The sequence below is a fragment of the Typopeltis vanoorti genome, chromosome 11, assembly GCF_054136105.1.
Source record: "Typopeltis vanoorti isolate ZY-2024b chromosome 11, IOZ_Tvanoo_1.0, whole genome shotgun sequence".
NCBI lineage: Eukaryota > Metazoa > Arthropoda > Arachnida > Uropygi > Thelyphonidae > Typopeltis > Typopeltis vanoorti.
Window position 1 is genome coordinate 123,658,139 of NC_143559.1, and position 16,695 is coordinate 123,674,833.

Sequence of the window (16,695 nt, forward strand, 5' to 3'; positions counted from 1 at the left end):
TTACCTAGCTGGATCAACTTCATAACTGATATTGGGTTGATCAATCAGAGGATTAATAAGAGGCTCCAATAAACTGTGTAGATAACTAGATCCATAAATTTTAAAACAAAAAGCCATTATTTTGCTTCCTAGACTATTTCCTCTGAATAACGTTTGCATGCAGTCAGACACTTCTACTTCCTTGTAGAACATATTCCACAACAAAGGTGCTAAGAGATGTTTAGCATCAAACAAAGAAACAAAAACTCTTGCTAGCTCATCCTGGAAGGAAGATAAAAATCAATGATTATATTTACATCCAGCACAAAAAAGAAATACTATTTGTTATTTAATAATATTACTATAATGATAATAATAGTCATTACTTATTTGTATGCCAGCCATATTCTTTCAATATTTTCAACTTAGGGAAATGTGAATATTTAAGTGGGAAAAAAGTATAATGATTTCTTCAAGACTGAACCAAATACAGCGGTGTTGTTACAGATAAGAAACTTCGGAGAAGGAGAAAATATATGAAGGAGAAGCCTGCATGAAGAGCAGGGAAAGGAATTTAAGAAGAAGGGAAAGGGACTCATGGTGAAAGTGTCGAAACTAGTAACAGCCACTGAAGATATGTCCAAAAATTACATGGTGCTTATTATTATTATTGTTTATTATTATTACTGGGCAGGCATCCCCATGGAGTCCAAAGAGTGGGAGACCCAAACTATGAACACAATATCTATATAATCTATCATACCTCTCCTTGAAACCATTAACAGACAAAGCACTTACAACTGACTCAGACAATCCATTCCATTCATTCATCATTCCAAGAGGTGTGATTTTTTATTTAAAGTGAAAAATCTAGTCCTCACACCCTTGCAAACCACACACTTACCCAAATTCCAGGGGTGATCTCTTGTTCTGCCACCTCTATTCAAGTGCTGAACCATTTCCCCTGAATCAAACTCCATAAAGCCTTTGAGTAACTTAAATGTTTCTATCATAATCCACCCTAATCTATCATAAACCCTTTTTTTTTTGCCTATCAACAAACTTTTGCAATCCACAAACCCTAAATTTATCCTCATGGGCAGTATTCCACAGTTCACTCAATCTTAGTCACTCTCCACTTCCTCATCCTCAAGAAACCCAGATGACTAGATCTGAGCACAGTAATCCAGAAGTGTTCATTCAAGGGAATGATAATTCCCTTATCTCTACATGTTAGTATGTTCTTCAATAGCCAAGTAATCCTGTGAACCACCATGGCTACTTCAGCAATATGCTCTCTAAACTTCTCAATCTACTACTACTACCCCCAAATCTCTGGCTTTATCAATTACCTGGAGTACAGATCCCTCAACGTGGTACACTGCTTGCAATCTCCATATCCCAAATGCATAACTTTACACTTTTCCACATTAAATCAACATCCATTATTAAATGGATAAGAATCCTATTTTGTTATATAGCCAGTAAGTGAAACTCAAGATCGAGAACTACGATCTAAGAGTTTCAATGCCGAAAAACTATCAGCGAAGGCAATTCGAAGCAAAGGTGGAGCAAGCTCCCTCACTATTCTTGATATTCTCTCATAATGTAAAACACAGCTCCTAGGAGATGTATTATTGTTTTACATTATGAGGAGAGGTCACTACCCAGACCGGTTTCAACCTTTTTTTGAGGTCTCATCAGTGAGTAGGTAGACCTAGGAAAATATCAAAGCTTAGTGAAAAGAACTTGCATACCTTCACTATACGAATGCCATAAAGGTGTGCTTGTATTTTGTAATTAAAAACATCCATTATGTTTTTCCCATACCGTCAGCCTACTTATATCACCCTGAGAGAGAATATATCTCTCTACATCACTTTAATTAACTATTACCCTACTCAACTTGGCATCATCAGCAAACAAAATGAATATCTCCCTTCAAATTATTTCCTATATCATTTATGTAAATCAAATCAAACAGCATTGGTTAAAGCATAGAGTCCTGCAGCACAACACTAGTCAACCACGTTCTCTTGGATTGTGCTCATCTATATACCACTTTTTTGGTATATGTCTATCAGCCACCCTTTTATCCATATTATCAGTTTCCTATCCATTCAACTGTGTATTTTAGTACATAATTGTAGTCTTTTAGTGTAATTATTGTGCTACAGCATTTTATAACATAATTCAAGAAATATTATTAGTTTTTACTCTTCTTAAGAATGGCACCGAAAACTCGTGACAACAAGGCAGTGTCTAAAGCTTAACATGTTACTACTGAGGAGAGCGTTTGTCCTGATGAACAAAAGTACTGCTACAATGATGATGATAATTTATCTGAGGATAAGTTGACATTAGAAATATCTCGATTAAAAGAAATTATTAGAAAATCGAACAGAGAATTGGAAAAGGTGGAAAAATGTTTGACTAAATTTAGATAGGATAAGAAAAAGGATCGGAACAAGAACAGGAAGGAAAGTACTGAACTTAGTAATCATAACATTAATAACAACAAGGTAAGTCAGTTAAAATCTAAGAAAACAGAGGTAATATAGTATGGCGACTCAATATTAAAATTTGCACTTCCGAGGGAGTCACCACTTCTAGTTTCCCAGGGAAGAAAATTAAAAATATGACAAATGTAATTGAAAACAAAAAAAGAAAAGTAAAAGAGATTCTGGTAGAAAGTTCTGGTAGGTACTAATAATTTAAGTAGTGACAAATATAGTATGAGAGAAAATATGAAAGGTCTGTTGGAAGAAGTGAGAAAGAAATGTGTGAGAGTAAAAATTGTAGGATTGCTACCCAGATATGACAGTATTGGGTAAAGAAGGAGGGCGATGATAGCAAATTATTTCACGTACAGGCTGTGTAGAAGAGATGGATGCAAATTTTAGATGTGTGTGTGTGTGCAGCATGTTTGATGGAAGAAAAGACTTGTATAAGAAGGATGACCACCACTTAAATTCATTTGCTATCAGAAGCCATAAGAAATTATTTCTTGGTATGACATTTAATGCAGAGTCAGGAAACTAGATCATCAAAGGAGAAAGGGAAAAATGTGTGTGAAAGTTCAGCAGTTCAGCTATGATATGCAAGTATGATAAAGATATGAAAGTCTTCGAACATAGTTATGCGTGTGGCGAATGGGTGGAAAAATATGCTTTGGGTTCAGACCTTTTAAGCATGTCTGGGGAGGGAAAAGAGACTAGAATAAGACCAAATATCTAATTATAAGAATTAGATATTTTGTCTAACTGCATATCTAATTATAAGAATAGGATAGGTGGTAATTTATTATGTCCATACACAAATGCCAGGAGCATCAGAAACAAAGGGGTTGAGTTTATTGCTTTATTGAATATGATGTGGCCTAATATTTTTGGCATTAGTGAAACCTGGCTATCAGAATCAGATGTGGTAAGTGCGATTGAGTGTAATGGGTATACTATTTTTAGGAACGATAGAAGAGATAGGAGAGGAGGAGTACTATTAATAATATCAGATAACTTGAGTCCAGTTAGGGTAGAAACACAGGAAAACAATGATGGCAACAATGTCCCATGTAGTGGCGAGTTTGAGTCAAATGGGGATTAACAGAATGAAATATATGGTAAGGTGTTGCTACAAACCTGGTGACTCAGTTGCAGGGGACAAAGAAATACACTGTCAATTTAGCCTTATGAGTACCAAACAGTGATCATTATAGGTGACTTTAATTTTCCAAACGTTGATTGGGCAGCAGAAAAATCTCATGATAAAAAAGAAGAGGAATTTATTGAACAGTTGCTAGACAACTTTCTCAAGCAGCATGTGAAAGAAGGAACTCGAGGTCACAGAATATTGGATTTGCTCATAGCATCAGAAGGGGTCTCTGTGAAAAATACAGCTATTTTACCATCAACTGGTGACAGTGATTATGCTGTGCTTTCTTGGGAAGTATCTAATTATATTGATGCTTCAAATTAAAACAAGTTACTTGCTGAATTACAAAGCTGGAAATTATGATCAAATTACTGAATAGGAAAAATGTCAGCAATGCATGAGAATCTTTGAAAAAGTGCTTCAATGAGGCATTATCTGAATGCATACCTAGTGTTCAAAGAATACACAGATTGAGAGTGAAATGGATATGCAACCTTATTAAGCAAGAGATCCATAAGAAGAAGATGATGTGCAAAGAATATTGTGAGAATAAGAGTGAGAGGAGTTATGAAATATATAAAGCTCAGGCCAGAAAAGTAACAAGATATTGTGCAGAAAAGCTAACTCGAGTATGAAAAGAAACTGGCCATGGAAGCTAAAGGCAATCCAAAAAAATTTTATTGTCATACCGCAAGCAAAAGAAAAAATGAATGCGAAAGAATAACTTTACTGAATGCAGATGATATTTGAGTGTCGGTAGCCAACGTGACTGTTCAATTAATGAGTGCTCACTTTGATAAGATATCTCAACCAGGTGTATCTAACATGGTGTACAGTGCCTGCTACTACTACACTGAATGAAGAGTTAGAGAATCATAAAAATGAGATTGAAGAGGTGTTGCATAACCTGGATAAGAATTTGTCTATAGGAACAGGTGAAATATCAGCCCATTTGTTAAAGGAATGTTCAGCTGAATTGGCTAGGTCTTTCACATGTTTGTATAAACGGAGTCTCAGCTCAGGAATGCTACCACAAAAAATGGAAGGAAGGTATGATAGTTCCATTGTACAAGGGTGGTGCAAAAACTGATGTGTCTAACTACCAACCTATCAGTGTGTGATAGTGAAGATTTTAGAGAAATTGGTAAGAACTCGCAGAAATGAGTAGACACATGTGCTATACTCTGCAAGGAGCAGCATGGGGTTTACTAAAGGAACGTCATGTTTTAGCAATTTGCTCATATTTTATAACAATGTTACAGCCGAGTTGAATAAAGGGCATGGATATGCACTATGATAATGGTGGATTTTTTCTATGGCATTTGATAGGATACTACACAAAACACTGTTGCATAAACTGGAGAATATTGAATTGGAATATAAACTCTTCACTTGGATTGGGGAATGGTTGACAGACAGACATCAAAAAGTGGTATACAGAGTGGGTGTGAATCTGACAGATTTACGGTGACCAGTGGTGTACCTCAGGGTTCAGTCCTTGGACTATTATTGTTCAATCTATACATTAATGACATCAGACAGGGTCTAACATCAGATGTGCAACTGTTTGCTGATAATACGAAGATAGGCAGGGCAATCAAGGATGCTATTGATATTCAGCAATTACAAAATGATTTGAAGAGGCAGGAAATTTGGGCAAACGAAAATGACTATCAGTTTAATGTTAGTAAGTGTAAAGTTAACCACTTTGAGTTTCAGCAGCCTATTATATTAGCAGGGGTTATGCTACAAGAAATTGAGGAGACAAGGGATCTTGACATATTGGTGGATAGGAATTTGAAGTTCAAAGGTCACATAACAAAAGTTGCAAATACAACTTAGAGGATAATTGCTATGTTGAAGCGAACCTTGACATGTAAGGAAGTCATTTTGCCTCTTTATAAGGCTTTGATAAGACCACACCTGGATTGTTCTGCTCAGATTTGGTCTCCCGAGTTCCAAGGGGATAAAGCTGTAGAAAAGGTGCAAAGAAGTTACAAGGATTATATATGTTTATTGGATTTACATTATGAGGACAGACTGCGAGTATGTGGATTGCAGACTCTGGTTAACAGGAGAAAGACGAATGAAATGATAGAGGTCTATAAACATTTGAATGGGTGCCATAGGATATCATCTGATGAAATTTTTCGTTACATGGAAGGTGGGGGGAGAGAATACAGGGGCATCCATGGAAGTTAAGTCTGTTCACAGTCGAGAAAGGGGTAAGAGCAAGGTTTTCTCCCAGAGAGCAGCGAGTGGAATAGTTTGCCTTTAGGGGTAGGTGAGTGCATCTAGTGTAAATGAATTTAAGGGAAGGCATGACAGCTGGTTTAGGTGATTTATAGGCTTCTTCGATGAGCCCTTGACTCCCTGGAGGTCTTGGATAATAACAATAATAATAATAATAAAAATAATAATATCCTGTCAAGAGGTGCATAATGGTCAAAGCTGTATAACTGAGAAGAGACCTCCACATAGCTTTTAAAGGGATGTTGAGAACCAACCAGGGCTTCTGACCTAATGTCCAATCCTCAACTTCTTGTGGTGCACCCTGTTAGGTATTTACCTGGATACTGAACGAATGAGGATGGGCTGGCAATTTGGGATTTAGCAAACCTAACTGTAGTCTTACTGCCTTAAACAAAAGAAGCCCCAGAGATGAGACACAAGTAACATCTAATGTCTCAAACAAGGCGTCCAAAGGTACAAACCTCCTGGACCACTTGCATCAACTGTGATAATTACAAAACTTAAAAAAGCTCCATGTCAGCTCAATCATTGCTCGGAATAACAAGGATTGCATTGCTTGTTTGGGTGGAGGGCAAGCTTTGAAAAATAAGTTAACAACACTCTCTCTCAAGATATGTTCTTTAAATATAAGACTATCTAAATCCAAAGTCATCAGCAAAACAGCCAAAGACAAAGAAATTGTCATCCTGGCTCTCCAGGAAACCCATGTGCCTGACAGCGCTCAATAGACAAAGATTCCAGGTCTAATACTCTTGTGTTATAGCTGCCATCCCAAGCATGGCCTGGCCTCAAGAACTTAACCCCAATGTGTACCTGATGCAGTATACTCCATAGGTATTAAAGTTCATAATACCACCATCTTCAATGTCTAGAAACCTCCATCATAATCCTGGCCTGATCAGATGGACCGGCCACCACCACCACCACCTCACCCTTCCATCTATTTTGGTGGCTTCAACTCTCATCACACCATGTGGGGCTATTCCTCTAACAACCGGGATGGCAATAATCTTGTTAACTGGATGGATACATATAACATGTATTTGGTTTACGATGCCAAGCAGGAAGGCACTCTCCACTCAACCAGATAGAATAGAACAGAACCTACACCCCAGATCTGTGCATAAAGACTCCGAAGACCATCCTCTGCCAACAACCAGAACCATCCTCAACAGATTCCCTAATAGTCAGAATTGCCCTACTCTAATAAAGACAGGCACATCAATCCCAGTCATCAGAAGAACACCAATCACTAGATGGAATCTTCACAGGTCCAACTGGAATGCATTTGAGAAACAAATCGAGTGAACCATTACAGCAATTCCACCCACCCCTAACTGCTATCCCAGATTTGTTAAACTAATCAAAAGCCAATGCCTCTATTCCTAGAGGCTACAGAAAACAATACATCCCATAATGGAGTAGGGAAACTGAGAAACTTTTAGCCAAATATGAAGAGATTGAACCCAAATGTTGCAAAGGAGCTCATAGCAATGCAGGATAAAAACAGAAAGGAAAGATGGATCTCAACCATCCATGAACATCACATCTAGCCGGAAAAGCTGTCATGTCTGAGAAAATTAGGTGGGGCAGAACCAACATCACACAAAACAACAGAGATAACTCCTGATCAAATGGCTAATCATTTACTGAAAACCTCCAAGATAAGTCCCAGCTCTATCCGGAAAATTACTGTGCAATCTTCCATAAGACAAATCCTGAAGACCGACCCTGAGCTTCCTGAACTTGTACACCCAGTATCTTGGGAAGAAGTACAGAAAGCCTTAAAATGCACCAAGAATGGCAAGGCTGCAGGAGTGGATGGTATCCGCTCTGAGTTTCTAAAACATCTCGGTCAACGAGCTCAAATATGGCTTGCTGCCCTTTTCTCAAAAATTATAAGGACTGGAAAACTACCAAATCTGTGGTGGGAAGCCAAAATAATTGCCATGCCCAAACCAGGGAAAGATCCAAATGATGTCAAAAATCCACGGCCTATCTCCTTGCTTTGCTCCACCTTTAAGCTCTTTGAAACAATTCTCCATAAAAGAATTTCACCACTCGTTGAAAGAGCACTCCCGACTGAACAAGCTGGCTTCACGCTGGGAAGAAGTTGCTGTGACAAGATCCTGGCCCTGACAACACAGATTGAAGCAGGCTTCCAGAAGAAACTTAAATCCAGAGCCACTTTCATTGACCTAACATCAGCTTATGACAGTCTGGATCAGGGGCCTCCTCCGAAAGTTAGGAAATATAAGTTGCAAAAAAACTTTCCAGCTTTTTGAATCCATTCTCTCCAACAGAAAGATCTGGATCCATATTGGTGAAAAAAAGAGTAGGCCTAGATTCCTTCATATGAGAGCTTACCACATACCAGCTCAAGCAAGTATATGTACACCAGTGACCTGAACATCCATACTTCAAGCAGTGGTACTTGAAGCCAAACCCAACAAAAACTATGTCCACAGTATTTCACCTGAACAATGTAGAGGCAGATCGACACCTCAAACTTTCTTTCTGTGGAAAAATGGTAGAAAACGAGCCTCACCTGAAATACCTTGCCGTGAGCTTGGACAGAAGCCTAACTTATTAAAAAAGGCACATCACCGACCTGTCCAATAAAATTAAAACAAGAAACAATATCATTTCCAGGCTTGCTGGAACAACCTGGGGTTGTGGTGCAGAAGTCCTAAAGTCATCTGCACTAGCCCTCGCATTCTCTGAGCAGAATACTGTGCCCCTGTCTGGGAAAGAACTGCACACACTAACATTATAGACACCTAGCTAAATTCTACCATGCATACAATTAGTGGGACAGTGAGAAGCACCCCTCACTCCTGGCTGCCTGTCCTATCTAACAATGCTCCACCAAACATACGGAGAAGACAAGCGTCGATTAAAGAATTTAATCAAGTGATGAGCAACCCACTCCTGCTCCAACACCACACTTTCATAAATCCACGTAGTCTTCGCCTAAAATCCAGAAAGCCTTTCTGGTCACGAACTCTCTTCAGCTGCACTAACATCAACACCTGACATGTGGAGAGAATACTGGTCCAACAATTTTCCAACAAACTGCTACCTGGTAGAAGATCCCTGTGCTCTGCAGTCTGGTTTTACCCTTTCCAGGAAGTTTTGGTCATCTATCAACAGGATCAGAACTAACCAGGGCAGATGTGGCTAGCTACTACATAAATGGAGGCTGTTAGACCACTCTTATTGTGATTGTTCTTCCATGGCCCAGACGATTACTCATATTGAGAATGACTGCCCAAGGCTCTAATTTCATGATGGTGGCTTTCATCACATCCATAAGGTGACTGATGAGGCCTTGGATTGGCTTTCCAGATTTGACATTGACTGTAGATGTTTTGTATTCCTTTTGCCATAAGAATAAATAAAATAAACTGCCTTAAACTGCAAATAAAATGCTGGTACAACATGACAGAAGTTCATGCCAGCTGAGGCGTGGACAGCAATAAATATGAGGCTAATCTTCTTGAATGGCAGGCAATATCAAGTAGAGTGATGTGGGCAAATATCAGAATGGGGAACCGAACAATGAGACATATTTGTGCCTATGGTCCCACACAAGGTTCTACTAATGTAGAAGCGCAGCCTAGCATTGAGCTAGCCTGCCTTTCCTTTTCCATTCTATTTTAAGCAAAGATACCTTCTGAGATAAAGTATTGCTCAGATATTTATGAATATATTGCAAGCCCTGTTGGCTGGGCAGATAGCATACTTGCTTTCCAACCTACAGGTTATTATGTGCTCGAGTTCCACTGTAAGCAGTAGAACTCGAACACATAAGGTTTCTACAGTGAAGAGCTGAGATTAACATCTCCAATTTTGATATCCACATCTAATGCCATTTTGCTACGTCACATGAAAGATGATGAATAACAATGAAGTTAGTATGTGCCCTTGTTTCACACAATTTCGAATCAAATCAACTTCCTGTACCTCCATACAAAATACATACATATATATATATACATACATACATACATACATATATCATCATCATCATCAAATTCCTGCATGCACCCTCAAGGGGTTTACAGGATATGACAGTACTACATGAAAAAATTACATCATTACTAACTTCCTATCTACAATTTTCCTCCAAGTCAGTCTGTTACTTGTCAAGACTCCAACATCATCAGATCTTATATTTCTATCGTCTAAGGCACTTTGTACCGTATCAATCCACCTATATCTTGGTCTTCCTCTGGGTTATTTTACTGCCAACCTGGCAGAGAACACTTGTTTTGCTAATCTTTCCTTTCCCATTCTATTTAAGTGACCATTCCACCTGAGATTAGCTCTACTAATGCATTCCTGGATGCCGACAATGTCAAGTTCTTTCCTAATATCCTCATTTTTAATATGATGTTGCCATTGATGCCATCTGTTCACACCTATAATCTTTCTCAGGACTCTCATATCTGCGGTCTCTAGTCTTTGGTCAAGTGTTTTACTTCTGACCCAGCTCTCAGATCCATAAGTTAAAACTGGTTTGAATACTGTCTTGTATACAGCTAATTTAGTGTTCCGACTAATTTCTCTCTTATTCCATATGAATTTATTCAATTGACATCCCACCATACCAGCTTTGCTGATTCTGTTGTCTATTTCTATATTTAATTTACTATCTTCAGTAAAAATTGTGCCTAAGTAGCTGAAATGTTTTACTTGTTCCACAGGTTCTCCATTCACAACACAGTTGACATTTTCAATGATTCTGCCTATTTTCATTGTCTTTGTCTTTTTATTGCTGACCTTCATACCATATCTATTACAACAGCTATTCAATTTAGTCAGAGAATCTTCCAGACTTGTAGCGGATTTATTTGGAAGTATAACATCATCCGCATAAAGCAAAGAGCTGACATTTACATCTCCAATTTTGATATCAGGTTTAATACCACTTTCCTTCATAATGTGATCCATATAGATAATGAATAACAGAGGGGATAATGTACATCCTTGTCTCACACCAGATTTAACATTAAACTATCTTCCTGTACTTCCTTCAATTCTAACTGCTGACTTACAACTCAAATAAAGACTAAGTATTGCTTGATATAATGCCCCATTGACACCATATAACTGCAGTGTATTGAATAGCTTCTCTCTTGGCACCTTTTCATATGCCTTTTCCAAATCGACAAAACTTAAATACAGATCTTTGTTGTATTCCCATGCTTTCTCGACTATTTGTCGTAAAGTGAAGATCTGATCCTGACAGCATCTATTTGGCTTGAATCCAGCTTGTTCTTCACCAAGCTTTTCTTCCACAATTCTTCTCAACCGTTTCTCAAGTATACTTGCATAGATCTTGCCAGGAACACTCAGTAGGGAAATACCTCTGTAATTCTCACATTCAGTTTTATTTCCCGTTTTATATATGGGTACTATGAGAGCTCTACTCCAATCATCGGGAATTCGTCCCTCTGTCCAGGCTTTCTGAACTATGCAGTGCAGCCACTGTAAGACTTTTATACCACCATACTTCAGCATTTCTGGTCGAATATCATCTACTCCTGCTACCTTTCCACATTTCAAGCCTTTGATGGCTTTTTCTACTTCAAGAATGGATATGTATCCCTGACTGCATGCGTGGTCAGTGCTTTTTATCACTGTGCTGTCATCACTGCTTGTTTCATTTAGCAGTTTTTCAAAGTAATTACTCCATACTTCAAGGATATCTTTTTCTCCTGTTTTCATGTCACCTTTATCATCTCTAACTCCTTTTACAGCACTCTTTCCTCCATTCCTAAGCATCCTCAACAACCTCCAGAATATTTTGCCACCTTCTTGATATTTATTTTCTATATTCTTGCCAAAGTCCTCCCATGACTTTTGTTTAGCTAGTTTTACACACTGTTTAGCTTTCTTACATTTGTCTCTGTATTCTGTAAGAGTAAAAGCTGACTTATTTGCTAGGAACTTTTGATATGCTTTCTTCTTTTCCTTCACTGCCTCTTTAACTTCCTGTGTCCACCAGGGAGTTCTGATTTTTTTATCCTTGTACACAACCTCACCAAATGCCTCTCTGGCTGAATCAATCAATGTTTTCTTCAGAGTTTGCCACTGAATCTCCAAGGTTTGATTCCTGTTCTCAAACTCTTTCATTTTCTTTTCAATAATCTTTCTGTATTTTAGTCTACAGTTAACATCTGAGAGCTGCTCAACTTTTATTCGCTTTAAAACTTTCTTACATGTTATTCTTTTCAATATGAAATTCGATTTTATCCTGCTCAAGACTAAATAGTAATCACTTCCAATTTCAAATCCTCTGTACACTCTGGTGTCCTGCACCAGGGAGAAAACGTCACTATCAACAATAACATAGTCAATGAGACTTTTCTTATTCCCAGCCTCTTCTCTCCATGTGAATTTGTGCACATTTTTATGTTGGAACATGGTGTTAGTAATAACCAGTCCATGTCCTGAGCAGAGAGCCTGTGTAGCTCAGTGGATGTGGCGTTTGCACACCACCGGGTTTGGCCGTACGAAGGAAGTCTTGGTTTCGAGTCTAGTCGGCGACTAGAGGAAATTTTTCTAATCCTTTTTTCGACCGGTTCCCGAGTTAGTCGATCTCTGGCACGGGCAAGCAGGTTTTTCCTCCCGGAAACTCGGGTTTTTCGTCCTGTAAACTCAAGAAAATCGACCGTAGAACCCACATTATTTCAGACATTAAATATATTTGTGTTAGGGTTAGGGACCACGAGATGGCGGCACATTTGAGCCGTCTCTCTTCACTGCGTACCGCTTAATTAGTGATAGCCTTGGCCCATCTGTCTCTGATTGGGTACCAGTGGAGATTGAACTGCCCACTCAGTCTCCAAAAGTTAGATAGGGCTAAATGGCCTCGCCTACTCCCGTATACGGGAATAAAAAGGTGTTAGCTGATAGCTGTCCTGAGCAGAAATCCAACAGATATTTGCCATTATTATTAGCTTTGCTCTTTTCTCCAAATTTTCCCAAAATATTTTTGTATGTCTCACAATCATTTCCTACTCTGCTATTTAGATCCCCAACAAGGACCAACTTTTCCTTTTTCATTGTGTCAGTTGCTTTTTCTAGAGCGTCAAAAAATTCCTCCACTTCTACCTTAGTAGAACCTTCTGTGGAACCATAGGCACAAATAAGTCTCATTGTCCAGTTCCCCATTCTCATATTTGCCCACATTACTCTACTAGAGACTGACTGCCATTCAAGAAGATAAGCCTTGTATTTTGTGTTGAATACTATGGCTACTCCTTCTTTTCCTTGATTGTCATTGCCTGAATATAACATTTTGTATTTATTGCTCAGAAAGATCTCACCAGTTTTGGTCTTTTTTGTTTCAGTCACCCCTATTATGTCGATCTGGTACTTATCTAATTCCTCAGCTAGCTCCATTTCTTTGCCATTCAGGCTTCTTAAGTTGATAGTACCGATCTTTAACCCTGGTGATGTTGAGTCAGGTGTGCTTTCAGATTTGATCCAGTAGCTGACTTTTTGCTGTTTGCCCTGGTTCCCTGGCGAAAACAACGTGGGCCTTGTTTAACCGGGCGACGCCCTGGCCGGCATGAAATTTTGTCATGTTGTACCATCATTTTTTATTTTGGTTTAACCAATAAGAATACAATTTGGTCGGCTAAATCCCAAATTGCCAGCCCATCCTCGTTTGTTCAGTATCCAAGTAGATACCGAACTCCATAAATTCTAATATCTGATTTACAAGTCAAACATAGACTAGGCGTATTTGTCCATTTACAACTTATAACTACCATTTTGAAGAGCAGTCTTTGTGACATTTTGTCATACATTTTCTGGATCCACAAAACTTAGATACATATTTACATAAGCAAAGTGGATATGAGATCCAGCATTACTTCAAAGACGAATGTAGAAACTATGAAAGTTTTGTAAGTTGACTAGAATGCTCGGAGAATTTCCACATAATTGCTTATGTAATTTTGAATCACCAAACTGAAGCAGCCTTTTGGCTCTTCACTTTAATAATTACTTTTGTGCCCGAACAAAGAGTTCGCTTACAAAAAATACATTTCTCTAACACTTCAAATTCCTTCGTACTAATTAACAGAGTTTTTGCTCTGTTAAGGTTTCTGCCAGGTCTCTGAAGAGAACCAAACCAGTTTGAAACAGCTATCAGTGGAACATTATCAAAATAGACTAATAAAAGATAGATATATAGACACTTGGGCCTATGTCTTTTAAGTAATCCACACTAAGGCAATTCGTGAATGCCGAGATACATATATATACATATTCTATATCTATATATATCTATATCTATATATTCTATATATATACAATAGATACATATTCTGGTCCGTATTATTCCAAATGCTTGCATAAACATTACCTGAAATATTCAAACAAGAAATTCCTCTGTACTCTAACAATGCTTTACTTCTCTCTTTATAGATATACTGAGAGTTTTACTCCAATCAACAAAATTTGAATATCAGAAATAGCATGATGTATAGGAACATTAGACATGATAATTAATAAATAACATAAAACGAATTTACCTTATGTATATATTATTGGTATAAAATTTTCAACTTAGTATCAAGCGCATCTTCAGCATGAATTTGAAATTAAACAACAAGAACAGAAACTGGTATATTCAACAATAACACATCATGTACAAACTGCATGTACATGATGTGTGATGGTCTAATTATATTAAGGTTCTAGTAAAATAACTTTAACAAGATTACTAAAAAAATATATAAATAAAATTATATATATATATATATAGTTGACCCTTGACCAACGAGGGGGTTAAGGGCACTGACTCCCCACGTTGTTCGAAATTCTGCGTATAACTTTTGATTCCCTGAAAACTTAACTACTAACAGCCAACTGTTGACCGGAAGCCATACTGATAACATAAGCAGTGCATTAACACATCATTTGTATGGTATGTATGTATTATATACTATATCATACAATAAAGTAAGCTAGAGAAAAGAAAATGTTATTAAGAAAATCATAAGGAAGAGAAAATACGTTCACAGTACCGTACTTTATTTAAAGATATTGCAAGTTTACGTCTTCTATTTACAAGATGAATCATGTCTGTCAGTACCTACATCAATATTGTCTATATCATACAAAACCCTGTAGATGTTATACATACAGTGGAATCTCAGTTGTTGAATGACTCTCATCTTGAACAAATTGGTTCCCAAACATATTTTCAGAAGAAAAAACGCACTGATTACCGAACAGAATCTCAGTTTCTGAACAGGCAACCCAGCAACCACATGCTCTGCAAGCTGAGTGTATGGCGGGAGAGCGTCAGTTATGCTGCAGACTCCACTCAGTGCTGACACCTGCTCAAATTTGCAGTGCCTTTTCTTGAGGTTCTTTGTGTTTTGTTGTTTTTTTTATAAATTATTATTAAATAAGAAATCTTTTTGATTTCTTTCTGTGCAGAGCCTGTGTAGCTCAGTAGAAGTGGAGTTTGCAATCTATGGAGCTTGATTGCATAAAGAAAGCCTTGGGATTTGAATCTAGTTGCCGACTAGAGAAACATTTTCTAAGCCTTTTTTTGATCAGTTCCCAAGTTATCGGCACGGGCACAAGGGTTTTTTCACCTGGAAACCCAGGTTTTTCATCCCATAAACTCAAGAAAATTGGCCTTTTACGTTTTTTATTCTTTCTTTATTACTAATCATTTTACATTTCATGTGCTTGTACTGCAAATGTACAACAACAGTATATCTATCTACATAAAAATATGAGATAATATGCCATGTCAAATGCATACGTAAGATGCTAAAAATGTAATATTTGCATTTGAGTTTTGCAACATTCGCTGTGTATGTTTTGTATTGAATATAAATACAATAAATATTATAATAATATATGTCTATATTATGATTTTTCTTCAAGAGAAGGCCATGAAATATTTTAATTTTTCCAAAGGGGGCCTGACATCCAGAAGTTTGGGAAGCACTGTACTAGGATAGCTATCATCATGCTAGTAGCTTGACAAAGGGAAACACATCTTAATTTCAAGTCTCAAAGAAATCTAAACCAGATGGAAAACATGGGAAAAGACCACAAATTAGAAATGGTTAAAGTTTGTGTGTGTGTGGGGGGGGGGGGGCATGGTGGAATATGTTACATAGAACATTAGAAGCAAAGTACATAAAGAAGTATTCATAATGAGCGTGCGTTTTCTTGATCACAGAACTAATGTAAATAACTATTTGGGAACATTGATCAAGTGTAAACGGATAAGTATTTTAATACTGACTAGTTTCACCAAACTTAAGCTGTTGGCATTGTCAAGGTACAAGCACTGAGGTTAAAACATATTACAAAATAGATCTTAACTGTAAATTCTAAAAATTATAGTTACAAACTAAAATAGCATTGAACATGAATAATACACGTATCACGTGTACATGATTTACTAGTTGTTGCTGAGGAACGTTCTATAGTTAGCATTAAAGTTCATTTCTTGTGTGTTCAGAGATCTAATTAGGGTTTTCCATATCTCTGGAAGTATTAAACCTTGGTTCCTGTTAAGGTTATCTGTAGTTCATGCGACTGTGGCTGCTTCTTTAAACATTCGAGAGTGGTAGTCTTTTTCTATGTAAGGGGTACAACTTTTGTCCCACTCAATGATGTGGTTTGTTATGGAGAAATGTGATGAAAAGCCCCACATGTCTTGTCTGTTGTTTTTAACATAGCCAATGTGTTCCTTCTGTCTAATCTCGAGGCTTCTCGAAGTCTGGCTGATGTAACTTGAACTACACGAGAAGTAAAGAAGTA

General features: G+C 37.6%; 1 protein-coding gene across 1 annotated transcript in view; it reads right to left on the reverse strand.

The window, feature by feature from the left end:
- Nf1 (neurofibromin 1) overlaps nucleotides 1-16,695 on the reverse strand; it is a 1,119,557-nt gene that overhangs the window by 579,012 nt on the left and 523,850 nt on the right. Inside the window, exon 28 of the mRNA XM_090400295.1 lies at nucleotides 5-261. Coding sequence (XP_090256421.1) covers nucleotides 5-261 — 257 coding nt within the window. The remainder of the gene's footprint in view (nucleotides 1-4; nucleotides 262-16,695) is intronic.